Source organism: Leuresthes tenuis, unplaced genomic scaffold, assembly GCF_036924035.1.
Source record: "Leuresthes tenuis unplaced genomic scaffold, fLeuTen1.0.hap1 SCAF_22, whole genome shotgun sequence".
NCBI lineage: Eukaryota > Metazoa > Chordata > Actinopteri > Atheriniformes > Atherinopsidae > Leuresthes > Leuresthes tenuis.
The window spans coordinates 26,993,732-27,018,963 of NW_027325376.1; the positions used below are offsets into that span (position 1 = coordinate 26,993,732).

A 25,232-nucleotide genomic window follows, 5' to 3' on the forward strand; every position below is an offset into this window, starting at 1 on the left:
CACAAGGCCAGTATACGTGGCAACATAACCAAGTATTAAGAAGCTTAGCTGCAGGTATTGAAGATAAATGAAGGCAGGTAAATTTAGGAGGGTCTAAGGTGAAGAGAGTGGCAATTCAGTTTGTTCAAGAGGGGGAGAAAGTTAATTAGACAATAGGGAGGCAAGGCAGCTTAGAGGATGCTTGTGATTGGGAGATGCAGGTAGGTTTAGGAGGAATGCTCGTTGTTCCTCAGGAAATATCCTCTACAAATGTAAGGCCTGATATACTCTTGTGGTCTAAGAGTAGAATGAGTCTATTTCATAGAACTGACTGTTCCTTGAGAGGACTTAGTAGTAGAAGCATATGACAGGAAAAAAGTTAGGTATGTAGAGTTAGGGGCAGAAGCAGAGCAGCGAGAATGGAAAGTTAGGATCTGTCCAAGGAAGTAGGATGTAGAGAATTTGTTACAAAGTATGTCGTCTCATTGTCGAGGGAGTTGGGTGTAAGTGGATAAAGTGTGTGAGGAAAATAGTGAAGGAAATGTCAGATGAGACAGTAAGGATAATAATCCTTTAGAAGAATGGGGTGGCTGTAACTCAGGAGGAAGACCAGTCACCAATCAATCAGAAGGTTGGTGTGTCGACTCCGGCTTCATGCACCGATGTCGATGTATGAATGGTTAGAGAAACACATAGTTATGTTTAGACTTTAGACTTAAGACTTAAGGGTATGAGTGTGTGTGAATGTGGTATGTAGTGTTAGCAGCGCTTTGAGTGCTCAGCTAGACTAGAAAAGCAGTATACAAGAACAGTCCATTTTAAGAAGCAATAATAGCTATGAGCCCAGCAGGAGCACTTAGACAGTCTTGGGAGAAGCAAGGAAGAAATCCAGGATGTATTTATGTGGAGGTTGTGGCCCATGTGAGCCTCTTGAAACCAGATGGCCATCTTAGGTGAGTTGGCCTGTATGGCCTTGTATTTGCTGAAATTCTTAGTGACTGTAGGACTATTTAGGTGGGTTTGTCTGCTGAATTTGCTAGTATGTGTTGTCTTGCCTCCACCTCTAGCACTCTCTATACTTTCATTACTCCCTTCCCGAACTAGGGTTTGAATCCCATTCCTTCTTATCTTTACCTCTTCTATTTCTACCCCTGAATAGGATTTGTATCCCCACCCCACTATGACTTGTGTGCAGTTGGTGAGAGGCTGGGGTAGCTTGTGGTTGTGGAAGAAAAGATGGTTGTTATGGTGTGAGGAGCAGTGACGGCTGGCATTCAGGGAGTGACTCTGGGACACCAGTGATCACTGTCAGGCCTCCTGGAGGTATCGTGGGCCCAACTCGACAAAACACTGATGAAAGGAGGTTCCCACCTGATGACCCCAATGACATGTTGATCAGCACTGCTCACTGGTCTATATGGGGATTATAGGGATCAGGAGGTTCTTTATTAGGTACTGAGTCAGAATTAGAAGGTTAATTATTGAATTTAAGGAATTATTCACTGAGTCTGATAAAATTTTTTGTGTGTTTCTTATGTTTACTTTGAATACTGATGAAAGTTGGCATGTAAAGATGCATGCACATTGCCACTGGACTATTTGAAATGAACTGAAGAACTGAATGATCCTGTATTAATCCCAAAAGGGAAATGAAATCGATGCAGTGTAAAAAAAATAAGGAAACAAAACAAAAGTTAGAAGAGCTTACTCATTATAAACACTCACTATATAGAGTTTTGCTGTAGGCAGGGATGTGCTACTAGTCATCTTTGCAATTAATCTACAGAACCCTCTGACTAAACAAACTTGTTTCATCACTATGTCATGTAGAAGATTTCCAATGTTGTTCATTATGTTTGGCTCCTGATCATGATCATGTTCTGCCTCAGTGTTGCCTTTCCTGTTCAGTCTATAGTGAATAAACTGAACTTGTCTGAATGAACACCCAAGTATATGTAGTTTTCCACTACCACCACACCTCTTTTCCTAGGAGGGAAACAGTGTTTGTCTTCTAAAATATGTAATAATCTCTTTTGTCTTGTTAATGTTCAAGGGGATGTGAATTTTCCCACATCATACAACAAAGCAGTCCACCAGTTCCCTGCACAGTCTCTTGTCCATCGCTGACACACTCCACAGCTGCAAAGTCAACTCATTGTGGTATTTCTGCAAATGACAGGACTCCTAATCTTAACACAAGTCTGAGATGACAGAGTGAAGAGAAACGGAGCGAGTAGAGTTGACTGTGGTGGTCTTGTGCTGTTGACCCCCCTCAAAAAGAAAGTCTTGTGCTTTGTTCAGATGCAGCTTTGCAAACCTAAGCTGTGCTGCCATGTTCTTTTTAGAGAGAAGAGGTTTTCTCCTGCAACCCTTCCAAACAAGCCATACTTGTTCAGTCTTTTTTGTTTCAGTCATAAACTTTTTTTTGCATGTCCTGACCTTGGGGTGAATTTGCTGGGACATTCCACCCCTGAGAAGATTGACAACTGCCTTCACTGTTATTGACTGTCATTAACTTTCTCTTTCTCAGATGGGCAGCAAAAATCGTCTATCTGAAATTGTCTTTCCTCTCTGGCATTGTGTTAACACACACCTGAATGCTTCTACTGGGGATCAAGCAGGAGCTGGATGGCATTATTAACAAACATGAATAAGTGTAGAGGGACAGTTATTAATATTCAGTGAAGTTATCAACAAGAGTTATTACCTACAGAGCACCACAGACTTCAGTCAGAAGCTAATAACTAAAACCCAGTATCAGTCTCAAAACATGTTGGTCTATATGTGTCAATCTGGGACAGATATGGCACATACAGAGCAAATATGAAGGCTAACCATCTGAGCAACCAGCAGTTTTCAGGGTAAAACATACACAATGACCACAAAGTGTGTGTGTGCGTGCATGCGTGTGTGTGGGTGTGTGTGCGTGTGTGTGTGTTGAAGGAGAGGGAAGGACACGGAGACAAAATGGCAGCCGTGGTAGTGATGATGAGGGCACAAGATGGCAGCTGTGACTGTGTGCTCAGTAAGTTATGTGTTAGCCAGACAAGCCACAACAATGGGGAATGTGTAGCCCACAAGTTAACTGGAGATCTCTGGGCTCTTGTGTCTGTGTAGGCATGTTTGCCAGTAAATTATACAGAAATGGATGTTCAAATCCCTGTCTGGGTGTCCAGGTCTGGTTAACAAAGACTTCAAATATTAGTGTGTGACTCGTTTAGGGTGCCAGGTTAAAACAAAGGAGGATGGTTAGTTTGCATACAAGATCACAACTAACATCAACTCACATTAACCTTTCTAAACATTACCACAACAAAATTTTAGAAAAAAACAAGATTATATAATGCACTTTAAGAACAAGGACTTTCTATGCTTTGCTGTGTGGCACTGATGATAATGCAAATGCCCAGTGTGTTCTGTTGTTACCACGGTCCATGGAAATTTTCTGTCCTTGAGGGAAAAGGGCTGGAAACAATCTTGTGGTCGTTTTTCTGATCCTGTTGGAGTTAGCACTCCAGTTAACTCTGGGTCATCTCTCAGTGGATTCTCAGCCGTAAACTCGCCGTGGTTTGGCCAGCTGAGAGGTGTTCATGCAGGCTTTGTGTGCCGCAAAGGAGAGAGACAGAGAGGGACCGGGGCCAAATGCAGGCCGCTCTGATCCCATAGGCAGTGAGAGCAAATTGAGCCGAGGTTAGCAGGCCTTTTTTTTGTCCCACCTCCAGGACTGGAAGCGCCTGCAGGAGAAGGAGCTGTGTGACCTCTGTCCTTAGAGGTCTGGCAGAAAGAGAGAGTGGACAAACAGTGTCAGGGGGTTTTCCTGAGTGGATGAGAGGGTGTGGCTACCTAGGAAGGAAGCCCTGGACTTTCAGAGTAACGTCGACTTTCCTCCAGAGATGAATGACTTTAGCTGGTGGTGTCCCCAACACTTCTGATCAGAAAACTGAAAAAACTTTTACAAACTTTTACTGCTTTTACAGAGGTATATGCCCTGAGAATTCCTATGTGCTCAGTTCTTCACAAACTGCTTCTGTATTTTTTTGTCAAATATATGACAGTGTTATATGCCATGTGTCGTTGTTGAAGTTCAGGTAAGGACCAGATGCATTTTCATGATGTTCTGATAATTTACATGACTGTATGAGCTAAAGACAATAAAATGTTTCTTAAATGTTAAATCTTCCTGTCTATCTTGTCATCCCTTGACTTCATTCCTACCTGTAACTGGTACTCCAAAACTGGAATCTCTTCTGTGTCTTTGGGTCCGAACTGTCTCCTAGTGGCTGAGAAGCGTATGGCTACAGTCAAAGCCAGTTTGAGGTTTATGAGGGCCATCCTGCTAATATATATCCTACCACCTGACAGGGCACCAAGAGATGCCCCAAACCGCTTGTTGGGATCCTGGAGGAGAGAATAGAAGCATATGATGAGAAATACAGAAAACACTATTGGAAAAATCAATGAAAGAAAAATATTTCACTAAATTCCTGAAAATAACTGAGTTGTGTAACAATAAAGTCATAAGCAGATTTTCTCAAACACATGCACACACTGATGACCACATCAGTTGAAATATTACACATCAACAGTGAAGACACCAAGCATGAAATTGCTGATCGTCTGATTGGTGGACAACCGGTCTCTCATCTAAACCATGGCTGTCAAATAGAGGAACGGATGTAGAATTACAAATATGACATTAATGAAACGGTTTGGTTTCCCGGTGTCATTTTGAACAATTTGTTTGCTTGTGTTTATTTGGCACTATGGAAATACACATTTATTAAACTTGTCTGCCTAACTGTCGATCTTGTTGTAAGATCGGTTTATGCAGGTGAGTGCCTGTATTTAACATGATTTTTTTGTGTTTATTAGAATTACTGAAACTATAAACTTTTTTCACTAAGGCTGATATGACAGACAGAAGGTTATTGTTCCTTTCATTGTTCAGTGGCTTGTTTAACAGGTTAGTGTACTTTACTGTCTCAGGTTTCTTTTGTTGTCGACATCAATCACTCCATCCATCCATTTTTTTTGGAGCCTATCGCAGCGACCATTGGGCGAGAGACGGGGTTCACCCTGGACAGGTCGCCAGTCCATCACAGGGCCACACAGAGACACACAACCATGCACACTCACTCCAAGGGACAATTTAGAGTCACCAATCGACCTAACATGCATGTTTTTGGACGGTGGGAGGAAGCCCGAGTACCCGGAGAGGAGCCAGGCATACACGGAGAGAACATCCAAACTCCAGGAACCCTAACCACCACACCACCATGCAGCCCAAGTACCAAACTGATGGTGTTATTTTCCCTCAGATAATATTGATGAATAAAAGGTGGTTTGATTTTTTTTTTCATAAATGTTTTTCCAAATGTTTAGTAGCTTCCACTGCGTTTAAAGATCTTCATGAGGAGGCTGAAAAAGCTCAAGAGGTGTGTGCATGCTGTCTGACAGCAGAGAAAACAGCATAGAAATGCAGAGAATTTGCAATTTACTGTGGTTGGAAAAAACTGTCTCTGCATTCCGTTTGTGGACAGATGTCAAAGTGCAGCATAGGAGACAACTTCTTTCCTTAACATGGTCCTTTTTTGAAAAACACAGCAATGCTACAAAACCGAGCATTTAAAAGTCAGTACCGAAAGGGGCAGGTGCCACATAATAGTTTGACAAAACTCTATAGATACGGACACTCTATAGTTTCATAGTTGCGACTTTTAAAAGTGTCCATCCTTGTCATGGACACGAATAATCAGATGATACAGGAGTGAAATGTGAACAAAGCCCCCAGTTCTGACCATGCTGCAGCTTTCTGATCAGAATCCAGAGCTCACCGTGGATCTTTGGAGTCAGCAGCATGTTCTTGTAAGAGGTTACCTTCAGGTACTCGTCTGTCCTCTTAAAAAGGATGTAAGGTGGTTTAATTAAACAACACATTTTCAGTGTTTAGTTTATGTATTCCCATTTCTGTTGCCTTAAGAAATGTAAAATGAAATTGTCAAATGCTTCTGTTTTCATGGAAATGTGCTGACTGAGCACAAAATAAATCAATCCTCAAAATCCACTGGTCGCTCTGGGAAGATTTAAATGTCCAGTTCTGAACTGTGGCTTACAAGTTCTGCTCAAGTGAGCATTTTTTCACTTGTTCATACATAAATGGTGGAATCAACAATCACCTCCTAAATGTGCGCAAAAGGACTTATCTTTCATGTTTACAAATGCATAACGGCAAATGATAAAACCACTAGCTGAGACGATTTGAAATATTTGTTTCAAATGAACAAACAGCATACACAAAGAGAAAAAAAGGATACCTAAAGTGGAACCCTGAGGGACTCAACATTAAATGGAAGCAGAAAATGATAAAGTTTTCTATTTGAACCAGAGAAAGTTCTTTCTGACAGGTAAAAAGTAAACTATTTCAAAACTGGTCCTAAAAAACAGTGTTTTAGCAAGGTTGTGGTCTACAGAACCCGAAAGTTGTACTACGATCAAGAAGAACTAAGATAGCATGAGAGCTCAAGTTAACGTTCAAAAGAATGTTGAATATATGTCTTCAACAAAGCAGCTTCTGTGCTGAGGAAAGTTCTAATGGAATTTATCAAGAATATTATATGAATTCAAAGAGTGGGAAACCAGTACACAAACAACTTTTTCCAGGACTTTTTTTAAATGAATAGTGAGTCGAAAATGGGCTTACGATTGTTGAGGTCATCGTGGTCTTAGCTTGGTATTTCTTTCAGTAAGTGATGTACAGTTGCTTGCTTGAAACTGGAGGTGACAACACTACTTTCAATATTTAAAATTATGGTGCAAAATGAGGCAAATATAATCTGTATGAACCTTAAATGGTGTCACATAGCGACCATCAGGAGTAACATCTCCTGTCCGATTCAGCAGGCTCTCCCGTGGGATTCTCACATTGTGGAATAATGCAAACCTGTTCGCAAAGAGAAAGAAAGAAGATATTAAGAAATATCATCTTTGACAAGACAGAGGCATCATTTATGGGTTACAGAAATGCAGAATAATCGTTGCAACTATGGTTTGCCTTCTTTATTGAAGTACTTTCCAAAGCTTGATCCTGTATTTAGTTGCTATAAACCAGCTCAGAATAAATGAGTATTTCTTCCTAAACTTCGTCCCAACTTGATTATGCTAAATTTCAAAGACCCAGTCCATCGGGCAGGGTACGTTTCTCAAAATTGTATATGTTAAAGTTGGGGCGGGGTATCTAAGGTTTTAAGGTGAGCAGTAAGATTTTAAACTCAATAGGAAATCTAACAAGGAGCAAGTGCAATAGAGCTGTGATGTATTCTTTCCTTTTTCTGACTGCAACAAGTCTAGCTCTAGCGTTTTGAATCAACTGGAGACATTGGAGGGGCCTTGGCTGACTTCAGCAGGCAAAGAGTTCCATGAGGGGGCCAAGGACAGAACCATGTGGTATGGCACGAGTCAACTAAGTTGTTGTGGAAGTTAATATATACAGAGTAACCGAGAAGGTTCTATAAGAGGGCTACGAGTATAGTAGAGGGGGATAGATATGTTAGATGAACAGGTGCAACCAAGGAAAAAAGGTTTGTCACCCTCCACAGATTTTTGACCACACTCCGGATCCCTGTATTGTGTTGTTGCTCTTTGGGGACATTCTCAAATAAATCTGGAACAATCTGAGGTGTGGGCTACTGAGGTGTGAGAACATAATCAACAAATATATGCTTTATTGAAGAGTGAAAATACAGTGCTAAAATAACTGAATTATAATCATTTCTCCATCCTGCTATTGTCTGTGCTTTAAACCTAAAGTTCTTTATTTCTGTTGGCACTTTGTCATCTTTCTGATGAAATCAGCTGTTGTTAGCCTCTTCCACCTCAGGTCATTTTTAACCAAGCCTTCTATCTATGCATTATGTCATCTCCAAGAAGTATGCAATATTAGCTTTCTGGTGGACAGCAAGGAAGGAATGACCTCCTGTATCTCTGGGTGTTACAGTGTAACTGATGAAGCCTCATACTGATCACACGTTTCGCTTTGTTATGTTATGATGTTGTTTTGATATTACCAGACGAAAATGGCGAATGCTTCAGGATTCTCCAGAATTAGCTTTAATCTCTGTGAACATCTGGGTTATTACAGCTGGGAAGAGGCCATCAGTTTATTATTTGCTGCCTCCAAGCGTAAATAGAACATCTGTTACTCTTCTCTCTATTGCACGTTAAGTCTTCTACGAAAAAGGCGAAAAACTGAAAAAGTAAAGCTCATTTCTCAACAAAATTACTCCAAACAGCTAAACTCTAAGCACTATTCCATTATTCTCATTCAAATATCATTATAAACCAGTTTTGAAAAAGTTGTTAGTTCTTTTTAGATTGTGTTTAGAATTTTCAGAAATTTAGCCACATTTTCTGAAATCCGTTTAAACGTTTGCGGAAAAGGGTAATAAGCCCCTATAAGACATCTGGGGTAGAAGCCAGTACCCATTTCTTTAGCTTTCTTTCAATTTTTTCCACCACTCCCACACAATTTTTCATAACCTCTATATAATCCCCTAAATGAACATCTAAATCTTTCTTTATCTTTCGCTGGTTACATGAGGGGCTCCTGGGAGACATGGAGGGTAGTGTGCCTTGCGATTCTTTCCGTTGAGGATGTCGAGGATCTTTACATATTCGGAACCATGATAACGGGCTATCTGCTGGTTGGATTAGGCATTGCCCTGGTGAATTGGAAAATTCGGAAGGTGGAGACAGCTGTCGAAAGCCCCATTAAGCTGCACGACATGATTGGCAGTGGGCAGAGCTCTTGGCGCTCAGACTGTGGTCATTAACGGCAACATGGAAAACATCTTGGAGAAGCTTTTGACTTTGCAAAGGCGAATGGATCGATTTGGTGATCAGAATGGGCTAACAGAGTACATTGTTTCCATTGAAATGCAATAACCCAAACAATCATAATCTAATCTGCATTGCGGCCCTCCGCGGCACCGGCCTTGGCTGTAACAAATCTCTTGAGATCGCTGCTGTGAGACGCTCTGAATTCCTTTTCCTCCTTCCCTTCCTTCACAGACACCTGTTGATTGTTGTCTCCGTCTGGGACCCGATCAAGGACTTCTCCACGGCAACCTGCTGTGTTATCGCTATGACATCCTTTGAACTGAGGCACTGATTGTGTCCTAGACAACTCGACTCTCCGGGCTTATGGACACACATGCACCTATTGACATGCACATATGCAGCAAACCCCCCTCCATCCCACGCCTTCAAGTTTGTTTTGAATTCTTATGTGTGAAGTGAGCAAATGCTTGCTTATGTTTTGAGTTCCTCCCCTTTCTCCCTCCCTTTGAAAACACATTTATTTAAACACATAAAAGAAACAATCAATTTCAAGCATAAACTACAACAATAAGAATCGGGATGTTGAAAAAGGTAAAATTCCTTGCAAAATACACATGCACAAACACATTAATCACACACAATATTCGGTTGCTATGCGCCAGCCTTATCGGCAGCAAGTCTGTATAGATCTCGTTTTTTTTTCATCGTTTATATAATTATATGCAATTTTTTTTTGACAGTGTCCACTGCTAACAGTAAAGCAGTGAACACAAGAGCTGTTGTGTTCCTTGACTGTTGGCACTGTCAAGGATAAGACACGGAATTAAAAATCCAATTCCGACCAAGCTAAAAAAGCTGTACCGTGGATGCAGAGCTGGAGCCAAACCAAAGGCAAAGAGACACAACAGGAGGTGGAGGTACAAGCCTTTTCTGTCCTCTGTGATTATGAGAAACGCTAACTTGCTACCAAACAAGTGTGATGAGCAAAAGGTGCTTGTTCGGAACCAACGGCTGTATAAGGAGAGCAGTTTGATCTGTCTGTCTGAGTCCTGGCTGAATGACAACATACCAACATACTCATGTGTGGACATACCCGGCTTCACAGCCGTACAAGCGGATCGTGACCGGAGTACGAGCGGTAAACGGAAAGGTGGGGGTATTATCCTGTTTTTTTTTTTAATCAGAGATGGGTTAACCCTTGCAATGTGACCGTTAAGGAGAGAGTATGCTGTCCAGACACTGAACTGCTGTCAGTTTGTTTCTGTGCGTTCTACGCACCCAGAGAGTTCCCAAATACAGTCGTCATCGTTGTTTACATTCCACTGAGGGCGGCACCTACAATGGCGTGTGACGTCATCCATGACACTGTTGCTAGGATACAGACCCAGCATCCTGAGGCATTCATTCCAATCACAGGGGATTTCAACCACGTCTCTCTATCCTCCTGCCTGACTGGCTTTGTACAGTATGTGGACTGTCCAACACGTGGAGAAAGGACATCAGATCTGCTCTATGCAAACGTGAAGGAGGCTTACAGGGGAGTGTCTCTTCCACCACTGGGTAGATCTGATCACAGCATGGTCTATATACAACCCAAATACGGACCTCATGTACAAGGACTTCCTTTTACTACCAGATCTTTCAGGAAGTGGTCAACAGAGGTGTGTGATGAATTGAGCAACTGCTTTGATGTCACAGACTGGGCTGTACTGCTGGAGGAAGAAGAAATGGACATTGACATGGACAGGAGGGTTCAGCACCATCATTAACTACTGTAGGGACACTGTGATTCTAGTGAGGACCGTAAGGTGCGATCCAAATAATAAACCATGGATCACCAGTGACATCAAAGAACTCCTGAACCAGAAAGAGATGGGGTTCCAGAATGGGGATGGAGAAAGGCGGAGGAATGTACAACAGAAGCTTAAAAATACACTACGTCAAACTAAGGTGGAGTACAAGAAAAAGGTAGAGAGACAGCTGGATAACAATAACACCAAGGAGGTGTGGAGGGGCATGAGGATGATCACTGGATAAAAACTGAAGAACTGTGAGTCTGTGGAAGGTGATGTGGACAGAGCCAATACTTTCAACCAATACTACAATAGGTTTGATAGTGTGGCTTTTTCCACCTCTGCTGCTGCTCCCTCCACCTCCACAGCTGGTTCCTCTATACTGCTTCCACTACCCAGCTGTACTTCCACCTCAATGGCAACTCGCATCGCCAAACCTACTCCTCCACCTGACTGCACCTCCACCTCTGCAGCAACTCTCACCAACAGGATTCTTCTGTCCAGCTGTACCTCCACTTTTTTGGCAGCTTCCACCATCAGGCCTCCTGAGTCAAGCTACACCTCTACCTCTGCGGCAGCTTCCACCACCAGGCATCCTGAGTCCAGCTGCACCTCCACCTTTTTGGCAGCTTCCACCGCCAGGCCTCCTGAGCCAAGCTACACCTCCACCTCTGCAGCAGCTTCCACCATCAGGCATCCTGAGTCCAGCTGCACCTCCACCTCTTTGGCAGCTTCCACCACGACTCCTGAGCCCAGCTGCACCTCCACCTCTACAGCAACTTCCACCACCAGGCCTCCTGAGCCCAGCTGCACATCCACCTCTGCGGCAGCTTCCACCACGACTCCTGAGCCCAGCTGCACCTCCACCTCTACAGCAACTTCCACCACCAGGCCTCCTGAGCCCAGCTGCACATCCACCTCTGCGGCAGCTTACACCACCAGGCCTCCTGAGCCCAGCTGCACCTTCACATCTGTGGCTGCCCCCACCGCCTGGCCTCCTCAGCTCAGCAGCACCTCCACCTCTGCAGCAACTCCCACCACTAGCCCTCCTCTGTCCACCTGCATCCCTACCCCCATCTCTGTAATTGGTGGCAACATCACTCCTGTCACCATCCCTCCACGACAACCTTAGTGTCTAACTATAGAGGAGGTTGGAGCTGAGCTCAGGAGACTTCAGTCAGGGAGGGCTGCAGACCTAGATGGAGTCTGACAACTAGCAGTCCCTCTTCAGAGGCTCTTCAATATGAGCCTTCAGATGGAAAAAGTCCCGGTGCTGTGGAAAACTTCTTGTCTCATACCAGTGCCCAAATTAGGGCAACCGGTGGAGCCGAATGACTACAGACTGGTGGCTTTGACATCTCATATCATGAAGACCTTGGAGAGACTCCTTGTTTGTTGCATGAGATTGCAGGTTGCTGCAGGTTACTTATTTGGATGTGCCTGGTTCATATGTGAGAACCAAGTTCTTTGACTTCTCCAGTGCCTTTGACTTCAACACCATACGGCCTCCCATACTGAAAGACAAGCTTCTGGGTATGGCTGTGGCCCCCTCCCTGACATCATGGATTATAGACTATCTGACTCCCAGATCACAGTATGTCAGGATGGGGAGATGTGTGTCTGGAACACTGGAATGCAGTATTGGGGCTCCACAGGGTACTGTTTTGGCTCCTTTTCTTTTCACCCTGTACACATCAGACTTCAGGTACAACTCAGAGTCCTGCCACATACAGAAGTATTCTGATGATACGGCTGTTGTGGCATGTGTGCGCGGTGGACAGGAGAAGGAGTACAGGGAGTCCTTCTATGGCTGGACTGTTTGCTCCTGAACACTACCAAAACCAAAGAGCTGGTGGTGGACTTCAGGAGATCGAACTCCATACCAGTCTGCATTGAGGGGAGACAGAGACTGTTCAGACCTGCAAATACCTGGGGGTGGTGCTGGATAATAAACTGGAGTGGTCTGCCAACATAGAAGCAGTGTACAGGAGGGACCAGAGTTGTCCATTCTTCCTTAGACGGCTCAGGTCGTTCAATATCTGTAGTGATATGATATGCATGTTTTATCACACTATCATTGAGAATGTAGTGTTCTATGCTGTTGTCTGCTGGGGGAGTTGCACTACAGACAAAAACTGTAGGCGTCTGGACCAACGGGTCAAAAAGGCCAGTTCTGTTGTAGGCAGAAGGTTAGACCCTCTCAGTGCTGTGGTGGAGCAACGGATGAGGAGGAAATTACATTCTGTTTTGGAGAACAATTAACATCCTCTCCACAGCATCCTGGCAGGACAGAGGAGTAGCTGCAGTGAGTGGCAGTCAGTGTCCCCACAGCCATAAGGCTTTTTAACAGTGACTGCTGACATGTTCTTCTCAAATATATTTATTTAGTCATGATACTAGTAGTACTACTACTAGTAGTAGTAGTAGTAGTAGTAGTAGTATAGTTGTTGTTGTCTAATATAAAATCATTGTAAATATTTATAAAAAAAATGGACAAATTTGAATAAAGTATTTTTATGTTCTATTCTATCACTAAATTAGAAATGAAGGACCATCATCATCAGTGTACCATCATCATTCACTGAACATGAAATCTGTTACCCCCCCAATAAAGACTTGAAAGTCACCAGATTGCTGCTTAAAGTATTAATAGCATGCTCTACCTTCAGACGAGCTGTGAACCAAACCCTTCAGACTCTGCTGTACATTAGTCCAGAGAAGCTGCTACATGCTTTCTGGAAGAGTCAATCTAATTTAAGCCATCGCTGTGTTTCTTGTTGGCAAAGCTACCTCTAGTCTTTTTTGCATAGTTATTTCTGTTATTAGGGCCCTTTCTGTGCATCTTCACCCCTATTTCCATTTATGAGGCCACCCTTAAACCCTGCATATAAGGAGAGGGACGGATCAGAGAGAAATCAGACAGAAACAGCAAAGATGAAACACTTGGTGCTGTCTAACCATGAGATATTTTCTTTGCCATTTTAGAATTGGCTGCTTTTAAACTTTTCCTTATATTTGCTATATGTTTAACTGTTTAATACGGCTTCTTTTCATTCAGTAATTCTAAAGCAACTTTTTGAAGTGTAGTGACTGCTGAATTAACTTTTGATGTCAACAGATCTTCCTAAAATCTCATCCAGACCATCATTTATCTTCTCTAAAAAATACAAGTTGTCATTCTGAGAAACACTGTCCACAACAGAAACACAGTCTAAGTCAGAGTCACACTTAATACCAGCTACATTATCACCAAGACAACCAGTGGATCTTGTCAACTCAGATTCCTGCGCTGTACCAACCTCCATATTCTATTCTGACTGTCCCATATTATCCTTTATCTGGCCTGCTTTAACAACAAAGAAGTTCCTGACTCCCCACCAGCTGCCGCACACATAGCGCCAACACTGAAACTAACTACCTCAGACACAGAACCACCAACTCCAGCAGCCTCAGCCACAGAACTTTCATCAAATATTTGTTCTTTTTTGTTAGCTATTTTATTCTTTAACGAAAACAAAAACCTTAATGACATACTACCCTGCCCCACCTGGTCTTCTAGCACCAGCAACAAGAAAGAAATATTTTTTTTATTTTGAAACAACCTTTATTCCAAAATCCAGTACTATTTATAGTATTTCTTTTTCACCAACTCAAAACCAAGCTAAAAAAATCAAAACAAAAACACTAAAAAATAAAAACCAGACAAAATTTTTTTTTTTTTAAAGTTCAGGATCAGAGAGTGTTCTCAAACAGAGCACAGGATACTTCACTCTCCTTATATTTACAAACTCCTGTGTTTTTCCAGTCATTTTATAAAAACTGAAATCTATTTTGAGCCGAGCTACCATCAGTGCAGTCACCATGGCCAACACGTCTTCTGACCCCTGACCTCTGACCCTGTTCTTTCTTGTCTTCCAAATGGCCAACTTTGCTTTCCCTGAAACAAAATTGATCAGTTGGTGTACAGACTTCTGTTTGGCACAATACCGTGGGCCAAAAATAAAAAGACTAAAAGAAGACACCTGACCAAACCCCTTAATCCACCTCTGAAGGTGTCTGAACAGAGTTTCTAATCTGGGACACTGGACAAAAAGATGGACAACTGTCTCTGACTGGGAGCAGAAAGGACAGGCGTCCCCCCGTGTTTGGATCAAGGTGCACCAGATACCTGTTCGTAACTATGACCTCCAGTGGTGTACAATCCTCCACTGGAGGTCTCCTGTCCATTTGTTGCCAGGAGGTTTGTACAGGGACCGCCAACAGCCCTTCGTGAGGAAGCTCTCACGCCAAAAACCTCAGTCCACTTCGACACCTTCACCCCTGCCAGCAAGATTAAGTTTACAACCTTAATGCAAAGGAAGTAAATGTCTTTCTTCCCCAGAGTCTCAAAGTCGGTGGACTCGGAGGGTCCTAGACTCAGCAGGTCATTCTCCTTTGGCTGCCATTGTCCCACAGCTGGAGACAGCCAGGGAGGGAAAAATGTACTTACACTCATCATCCCATTGGTCAGATAGAGTCCGGTTTTCAGCAAACGCCCTGAGGCCTGTTGGCAGGGAAACACAGATCTCTTCCACCAGCCTGAGCAGCACTCTGGTGGACTTGAGGCACAGCAGGTCTGCCAGGTGAGGGACAGATGTTTTCAATAGATGGCCAAGTTTCACCAATCCAGCCTCTCTCAGTCAAACTCTCAGGCTGGCAGAAGACAGAACGAGAGGTGATGATGGTGTTTCCAAAGAGTGGCTCTTCAAAGAGCCACATCCCCGGTGTGGTCCCAGTCTTCCTATTAGAGGTTAAAATCTGCCAGGCCTGGAGCACCGACCGGTAGAAAGATGTCAGTCCAGTTAAATCCACAGCCTGAGGCTGTATCAGGAACAAGTGTCTGTCAAAGCCTAGACGTCCAGCTTTCCTCAGCAGGAGACAGACAATGTCCGTCCATGGCAGACCAAAGGTGTAGAGCAGCCTCTGGGTGGTTTGCAGTCGAATTGCTGCAACACGAGACATGATGTCCACAAGTCCTTGTCCCCCTTCCTGCACGGGAAGATACAGGACAGCAGCCCGGGTCCAGGTGCTGCCCAGACCAGAAAAAGATTTTCCTCTGAATGTCCTCGATCAGGCCTCTTGGTGGAGGTAAGACCGTCAGCCTGTGCCAAAGGGCCAAGGTGACCAAGTTATTAGCAATGAGAACCCGGTCCCTGTAGGAGAGCTGAAAGAGCAACCATTTCCATTTGGTTAGTCTGGCACACACCTTATCCAGAACACCCTCCCAGTTCTTCCTCTCATATTCCTCAGTCCCTAGAAAGATGCTTAAAATCCTGAGTCTTCCCCAGGTAAATTTGGTGTCTGTCTGTCCAGTGTCCGATAAGTAAAGCGTCACTCTTGTTCCAGTTGACTTTAGCAGAAGAAGCTTTCTGATATATGTTGAGGCTTTCTGTGAGGTTGTCTATGTCCATCTGGTCCCTAATAAACACATTTATGTCATCAGCATAAGCTGATAACACCAGTGGAGGTCGCTGAGGTAAACCAGGTAACAAGATACCTTGCATTTTGGACCTTAGTCTACAAAGGAAGGTTTCGATGGCTATAGAGTAGAGCTGTCCAGAGATAGGACAGCCCTGTCTAATCCCCCTCCTTACCTTTATTGGACAGCACAGTCCTCCACCCACCTTCACCAAACAGCAGGCATGTGTGTACAACAAACCCAGCAGTGACAAACCCCCCCCACCAAAACCAAAAGCCCTTAAAGTACTAAAAAGAAAACCATGATCCACCCTGTTGAATGCTTTTTCTTGGTCCAGTGAGAAAACCCCGATATCAAAACTATATAATTTACAAGTCAAACAAATCCCTCATTAAAAACAGGTTGTCCATAATGGACCTGTCCAGGACACAGTAAGACTGCACATCTGTTGCAAACTCAGGTGTGGAATTTAATACAAACTTTAAATGACTGCAACATTCTTTTGTGGGGATGGCCATTGTGGAAATACCAGATGGGGGATTTCTACATCAAAGAAGAGAAATTTAAACCTAACCCAACAACCTTTGCCCACAAAAGCATTTTGGGGGAGTTTTCTCAGCCCCCCTTTCCACAGAAAGAGGACCACCTCCTTTGCTCTTCCTGGTGTTCTCTCTGAAGCAGCCGAGCTGTCCTCAGCTACTGTCTCAGCTGGCTGCTCCTCAGTCTGTCTGTTGGAGGTTTCTCCTCCATCAGACTCTGTCAGAGGGGCAGGGTTGATCTGCCATGTAGCAGCCGCCGCCGCCTCATCTCCGGACTCCGCGGCAGTGTGAGAGCGTCCCTCAGTGGGCCTGTGAGGACAGGCGACCCGCTTGTGTCCTACATCCCCGCATTCAAAACATTAGCATACACCATGTACAGTCCGTCACCATGTCTTACCTTAAATGACACGTCCAGCATCTGTGACGGACAGGTGAGGAACATGAACACCTGTCTGTGGAACGACTGGACATGTCTGAGTTTGTCGCTCTTACAGCCTAAACCCACTGTCTTGAACCCGCTCACCATTTTTTCAAAGCGCTGCAGCTCCTGCTCAAGCGCCTCATTGGGAATGAACGGGGGAACACCGGAGATGGTGACCCGTGTGGAGGGCACGGCGAGGACACCAGCAGGTACAACCCGTTCACGTCACACTGCTCTCCAACAAATCGACCACCATTCGCGCCTCTTTAACAAAAACCACCACTCCTTTATTCATTCTAGAGACGTGGGACAGGTTGCCATGCCCTACCTGATCTCCCACAGCCAGGAGAACTTCCTCCACCGGCACTGCCGGGTCAGGCTGAACCCGCACCCCGTGTCGGACTGAGAGGGAAAGCGTCCCAGAGGACGCCATCCCTGCCGTGAAACACGGCTAACCCTCCACCAAAACACACCAAAAACAAAAGAAAACAGTTAGAAAAATCTCTCAAACTCTCACCGAACTCAACACGCGCTCTCCAGACTAACTCCCAGCATGCACTCAGACAGGAAGGAAGAGAGAAAGATCTGACACAGTAGCTACCTACCCATTATCCAGTCCATTCTGGCCCAACTTCTTGCCCATGTCTCCAACAAGCACACCAGGCAGAGCCAGCAGGGTTTTTGGATCTCTCACCTGCAGCACAAAGGTTTTACCTTTACTTGAAGTGTGGGATCACTTTTATCAAACTGTTTCATCTTTCCAAAAAGAATGCCGAGTAAATCATATGAAAACAAAGCAGAGCATATCTGCTCCCGTTTGAGGGGGTGGCAGTAGTATTTTTCCCAATTTTTTAATTTCACAGCACCAACTTACAATGAAACTTTTTATATAAAGCAAACAAGTTCAATTTGAGTCCATCTCAATTCATATTAATCTAGTCCAATTATATCCACTTGGATAACTGAAATGAAATTGAAACTGATATTTAATAAAGGAATAATCCTTTATTAATCCCAAAATGGGAAATTATTTACAGCATAAAAATCCAACAGCAGTTATTGAACATTCTTCTTTACATAATCAGATCCATCAGCTCCACAGCAGTCCCCAGCACAGAACCAGCCTTCTTTATCAGTTTGTTCAGTTTCTGTGAGTCTCTGGCTCTGATGCTGCTGCCCCAGCAGATGCTGCAAAGCATATTGTACTCTCTAACAGACTAATGGAAGATAAATGGCCTAAGATTCCTCAGGAAGTCCAGTCTGTTCTGTCTCTTCTTGTAGACAGCCTCGGTGTTGCACTTCCTGTTCACCTGGAGTCCTCCACCACATCTTCTCTTGAAGAGAAAAAAGTGGTCCTCCTTCTTTGCCTTGTTTATATTCAAAATAAGGTGATTGTTCCTGCACCATGCCAAAAAGTGGTGACTCTATGGAGGACTGAAACTGCAATCATCCAAAATAAATACAAAACACAATAGTGATAATAAATAAGTTTATGTGATCAGAAATGTAACCTAAAATTAAGGTAAATTCATTTATGCAATAATTATTGTATACAATGTGAAATGAACACATTTTTCTGCTTTCCTTTCGTTTGTGGTTTTGTTTTCAATGTCATTCATTTTCTATCTTTTTACTCTTACTACATCTTTTTTTCTTGCTGTCCCTGTATCTCTTTTTTGTAGCATTTTCATTTATATTGTATTGATCTATTCATTCCCTCCTTTCATTTTAATTTCATAACACATTTTTTATGTAAGACTCCACTTTCACATTCCTTCAGACGGCTGTCATGACTGCGTCATGAGCTCAACATGAGCTCCCCTATTGGTTGGCAATCAGCCTGCAGAGATCAAATTTCAAAATATTGCAACTGAGACCAGAAGTGGCAAAAACGGTCCTTCCAGTAGTGAAGCTACAACACAGATAGCTTGTTAATTCAACAGACCGGGACAGCTTGTGTTCTTCCAGTCACTGATTATTCTGCTTAAAGTAAAATGCAATTAGCTTTTTGCAGTTTTTTCTGACTGCAGGTTAATCTGGACACAAACGCTGTTAGCCTTCCCCACTTCCAGCCTCTGTGGCTTATTAACCCTCTGGGGTCTGAGCCCATTTTGGTCGTTTTTGAATACTTTTGCTTTTTCCTTTATATACCACAAAAAAATTGTTTGGCATACCCTTGCTTGGTATCTTTTTTTTTCAACACAACTTCATCTATATGATCTAATAGTTATTTTTTCATTTTGACTTACTTTATTAACACATTGAGCCCAAAAATACACAGAAATTATCAAATCCGGATTTAAAAAACATACTATTTATTACAATAAAAAACACAAACATGCTCAATGAACTGTTTCGGAACTTGAAAAGGGTAACATAGGTTGCAAATATGAACAAATAAATGTAAAATTTAAATAAAGTAATACATTATACAAATATTTACCATAAAAAGCATGTATAATTCCAGGCGTTTTTTACCATATCACCTTAAAAAAAAATAAGTGCAAAGTAACACAGAGAGCTACACCAGTGCTTTGTATTCCCAGAGTCTCAAATAGTTACTCCCAGAGTTCCAAATAGTGAAAATGTAATATTAGAGGTAAAATTGAGATGTAATCAAACTATATACAAATATTTCAAACAATATACAAACAATGGGACAAAGTTTTTTTATTTTTTTATTTGTGCCACTCTGCAAAGCAGTTTCTGTCCACAACAACACACAGCGCCACATCACAAGACTGGCACTTCCAGGGAGTGAGATTTCTTTTTTTGTCGACCTGGTGGAAATGTAGGCAACTTCTGCGGCCTTGTGTGGCTTTCAGGCTGGCATCTGTTCCCACGGAATGTGTACAATGCCACAATCTGTTACCACCATGCAAATGTGGGCACTAACATTGTAATTCTCTGGCTCCTTACAACCATGTGAATACTCAGTTTACAAAAAAACCTTACAGGTATAAATTAATACATACAACTAGAAATAAACATAGATAACATTAAATATAACTCAAAATACACACTAGTAAAATCAGAATATTCATCTCCTTGAGATAAGTATGAAAATTCAGGTAAAGAGGACAACAAAATGCCGAACATTTACCCAGCTCTGTATTTATTATTTCAGCCCTGCTCTTCTATACACATAAACCTACATAAATATATAACGTTATCAGACAGTTTTATAACGTTTACAATACAGCAGTAAACAAAACAAAAGCTACAAATATTCATGATTAGTATGACTTATCTCTCATCACCGACGATGTCGCTGTTGACAAAAGACGGGTCTGTCACCTCATCATCCTCATCGCTGCTCTCCTCCTCCTCGGACGATGAAAAGGAAATGACATCGTCTTCGTTGTCGTCCTCGGCATACAACAGCCTGAGGGCCTGATGACATCCAATGACAGCTTCATTTCTCTCTAAAAAAACTCTCTTGTTCTTCTGTCTTCTTCCAAAAACACTCGTCTTCTCCTCAAAAACGTCCGCTAACTACCGCGGTTGGCTTCCGGTTTAGCGATTTTTGGCGCTCCCTGCATCCCATGATAGATGTAAGATGTCTCTGGTACATTGGTTACGTAGAGTAGTATTAACAGATTCGACCACTTTTTCCCGTTTTCTAAAATCACAAAAAAAGACGAAGATATGGAAAGAAATCCAACCCCTGCCCCTCCCATCCCGCCCTTTCTTAACGATCGGATAAATATTTTTTTACGACCAAATTGAAACTATCATATCTCCGGTGACTCCAGGTGACCTAGTTTGTTTTCTATGACGCCACAATGACGTCATGCAATCTGATCACGCCGGCGTGATCATAGACCTCAGAGGGTTAACATAAATTAATTTTCAAACTAGCAATTTATCCTTTACACTTATCTATTTATTTATTTTTGCATTCATTATGTATAATGGCAGTCCCAGTCCTCCATAAGCTGTGATTTTACCTGGACTGAAAATGCAACACTGTGTACACAAAGGGACAAAACTTTACTTCCACACCTGCAGTGTTCAGCATAAACGAGTACCCAAGATTTGAATCAATATCTCAATGAACACAAGGCTGAGTTTTATACAACACGTGTTTAACTCCATATCATGAAATTAAGGTTAATAATATAATTTGGATCACAAAATCTTCAGTTTTACTCAAATCAGTTGAAGCAAAAATAAATATACCCCGCGACAAAAACTACTACATCTGGCATTTTGTATGACCGCCGTGATTTTTAAGTCTTTTAGGCATGGAATGAACATGTTGGCGACATATTGCAACATCTATCTTGTTGCATTCTTCAAGAACAACCTCTTTTAGAGCTTGGATGCTGGATTCCTCAGAATTTCCCATCAGTGTTCGATTGGGTTCAGATCAGGAGACATACTTGGCTATTCTATTGCATTCACCCTGTTCTTCTTCAGAAATGCAACAGTAGCATTAGATGTGTGTTTTGGATCATTGTTGTGTTAGAAAAGTGAACAATGACCAAGGTGGGATGGTAGCATCTTTTCTTTCAGTATCAGGCAGTACATCTGTGAGTTCATGATACCAACAATGAAATGCAGCTCCCCGACACCAGCAGCACTCATGCAGCCCCACATAAGGACACTGCCACCACCATGTATCACTGTTGGCTCCATGCATTTTTCTTTGAAATCCTCACCTTTTTGTGGCAGCCATACAGTTTTGAAGCCATCAGTAGTCCGCATCTTTTTCAGCATGGTTCCTGGCAAATTCTAGGCATGCTTTTTTGTGCGTGGGCTTTAGGAGAAGCTTCCTTCGTGGACAACATGCATGCCATTCCTCTGCAGTGTGTGCCGTATGGTGTCACGGGAAACAGTCACCCCAGTTTGGCTTTCTACTTCTTTAGCTAACTGCAGTGAATGGCCATTTTCTTCTCATCAGAAGACGCTGCTGTCGAGATGTTAACTTCTGTGGATGGCCTGGACGTCTCTGTGAGATGGTTGTACTCACTGGCTGATATGTAAAGCTTTGCTGATCTTCTTGTAGCTCTGCCCTTTTTCAAGTAAAGAAATTATTTCCTTTCTCAGGTTTTGTGACATTTCTCTTCCATGTGGTGCCATTGCTGACAGCATGAAATGAGAAAGGCTTTTCTTTGTCAAGCAATGCCCTTTAATAGTCACCTGTCTGGTGGACACCCATCAAATCAGCAATTAGACTCTTGTTAATTAGAATTTTGTCGTCTTAAGTTTGGCTCTTCTCCTAATTTGCGGTGTACTCGATTTTTTTGTGTGTAAATCAACAAATCTTGTGTGTATTTGTGAGAGTGTTTTGTAGTATAGTATCCCAATAAAAATGTTGAATCTGAAAGGGTTTCTGACAAATCTGGTGGGGTGTACTCATTTATGCTGAGCACTGTAAGTCCCGAAATGTGTGCGCATCTACTTTAAGTCTGCTACTTTACAAATAAACTGAACTGAATTGAATAGAACAAGAAAGTTTCAACATCGTGTTTTTCTGGGATGCAACTGTGTGATATCAGAGTTTGACCTTTGACCCCTAACCAGAAGTAGATTTTTATGTTATCAGCTGAGTCTTACCGGGACAACAAAGGAATGCAGGCCGTGGCAAACCTGGTCAGGAGTGTAAAGCTGAGCGAACACCACAGCATGGGTGGCGGTCTTACCCAGGTTTCCCACCCAGAACTTGGCAGCCTCAAAATCCGGAGAGTTGATCACAAACTCCTACAGAGAAGACATATAGCCAGAATTTGACAAATGCTGAATGAAGTCATGCCCGAATTTATGTTCATGTAAAATTGTACAAGACAAAGTGCATGTTGTTGTTGTAATTGTATTAGATAACTCTGATACTGAATACTCAGAGAAGGCAATTACTTATTTTGCCTTGCCATTAATACACAAAATTATGTTTATCTTTGATATCTTGACAAAAACTAGAATATCTGAGAAATCTTTAGGAAGAAATATTTTCAGGAATACAACTTCTGTTCTGGATTTACAGTCGCCATTTTTCTGCCCTAGATAAAAACCTTTCCGCCTCACCAGCAACTCTGAAGATGGATTTCTTACAACAGAATTGTTCAGCAGCGTGTAACGCACCCTTAATGTTACCACTTATAACCAGTCAATAACCAATCAGGCAAAGTCTGCGATGAGGAATACATATCTTTAATTTCAGGGACCTGAGAACTTCATTTTGCATCAGTCATTTTCTGAGTTATAGCATTTGAAAAATGTCTTCAAATTTTGTCACCGCTTTCAAGAGGGCTCTTGTGGGATATGCTTAAGGTATCCTTTCCTGCCTCTTCTTTATTCTTTCTATCTTTATTTTTCTTCCGGTATAGAACAGAATTATGTATAGAAAATAGAAAAAAGAACTTCTTAATTTAATTAAATTCAAAGCAAACATGACATAAAGGCTAATTACATTTTAAGACACTGAATGCTGTTAAATAAATTATCATTAAACTTTTACACAAACACTGTGGTGACTGTGTCAGGCAGGATGCATGCTGACCTGAGTGGAGGGGTCATACGTGGCTGTGGTTCTCATGGCTCTGGTGTTGCTGCCATGGCTCAGCTCAGTAAGTGCAAAGCATCCAAATGTCTAAATACAAAAAAGAAATTACAAATTTATTGTGAAAACAGCCAGCACTACGCTGTATACACCAATGTAAAAGGTTAGGGACAAGACGGCGTGACATTACCCGTTCATGTCTGCTCTGTCCTCCCACAACCTTAAATAAATCACAGAAATGCTGGAAGATATGGCTGTTGGCAGCTTGGAGGCGTGTGTCACTCTTACCGTCATGTCTTCAGTGCTTTCAACATATTTTCTGTGTCTACTTGATCCTGAATTGGCAATAGTTATCCCAAACATCTGAAACAACACATTAAAGATTAACATTTTTGACTGGTATGAAACAATGATTAAATTATAAAGTGTCTACACAATAAGACATGCTGCATATGCAATGATCTTCACAGTGTGTAATAATGAGTATGCATGTGTTCAATGGATAATACAAGATACAGATAAACTTCAGTTTTAACTTTTAACTTTCATCATCATCATTCACGGTCTAAAACGTTGCTATCATTTGCTTTGAACACATAACAGCTGTACATGGGTTGATTTGATGCCCCCGCTGGTGTCAACTTTCAGCATTAATGGCTATGATCGGTGACTGGTGAACCGAGCAGTGAGAAATCTCTTTTTTCTTGTTTTAACGGCCAGGTAAAAGCATAAGACTTTTACAAAACACAATTCTTTGTCGCAAGTATGTGTCCCTCTGCGTTGATTTCAACTCAGGAAGAGTGAAAATTGTGAGTATGCAACCAATGCCAATGGGCTTGCATGCAGTCCTGCAGACTGTTAATAGTGCATAGACTATGATGCTGCAATTACGTCACATGCCGATTGGTTGAAAGTTAGTCTAATCCAGGAGGCTGACAACAATAGACTTTGTCAGAAAGAAAAGAGAGTGGTAAACAATAAAAAAAACAGTGAAAAACGACACTGGGCTGCGTAGTGTTGCGAGATGTTGGCGGTATAGGCTACATTACGATTAGTTTTTATTCTGTAAGAGAAGAAGTTGTCCTAACATAAAACAGACTGCAGTGGACATCCACAGAAGGGGAAAATTCAGAAAGCTCTTCAGGAGTTGCTTTCTTCTTTGAAAACATCTGGGATATTATATATCTGTGAGGACACCGGTTATTCACGTGACTTAATTGTTTGCCAGCTCAGATTAGAAATCTGATGAGTCAAATCATTTGATTTTTGGCATGTCAGATGCAATTTGTGAGGTTGTTTCCGAACCTACAAATGTGCATCTTGTGGATTCTAACACATCATCTTTGAAACTGGCAAAAACCACTGGCATTACAGGAAGCTTTATTCATTTTTTTCCCCTTTCATCTTTACTTATTCATATCTTATAAGTGCAAATCAAAAACGGTAATGGAAACCCGGCTTCTATATGACATCTATGACATCTTGGACAGGAATGTTGTCCCTTTTTTGTCTGATATAGAATTCTAGCTACTCACCAATCCTGGGTCCTCTTTGTTGTGCTTGTTTTCAATAGACAAACAGCAGCAATGTCACAGTGCATTGCATTCTGAGCAGCGGTTGCCACCTATATACAGCACCAAACTACAGCAATGTAATCTCACGGCACTTCAAAGATACAGTCCAATTGAAGCCAATTAGAATCCAA

At 42.3% G+C, this 25,232-nt stretch overlaps 1 protein-coding gene across 2 annotated transcripts in view; it reads right to left on the reverse strand.

The window, feature by feature from the left end:
• Nucleotides 1-25,232, reverse strand: part of acox3 (acyl-CoA oxidase 3, pristanoyl) — a 77,533-nt gene that overhangs the window by 19,760 nt on the left and 32,541 nt on the right. For both annotated transcript variants that reach the window (XM_072376671.1, XM_072376672.1), the window contains exons 5-10: nt 23,816-23,890; nt 23,528-23,617; nt 22,588-22,731; nt 17,631-17,719; nt 6,823-6,919; nt 4,195-4,377 (exon numbers count right to left, since the gene is read on the reverse strand). In XM_072376671.1, the coding sequence (XP_072232772.1) occupies nt 4,195-4,377; nt 6,823-6,919; nt 17,631-17,719; nt 22,588-22,731; nt 23,528-23,617; nt 23,816-23,890 (678 nt within the window). The remainder of the gene's footprint in view (nt 1-4,194; nt 4,378-6,822; nt 6,920-17,630; nt 17,720-22,587; nt 22,732-23,527; nt 23,618-23,815; nt 23,891-25,232) is intronic.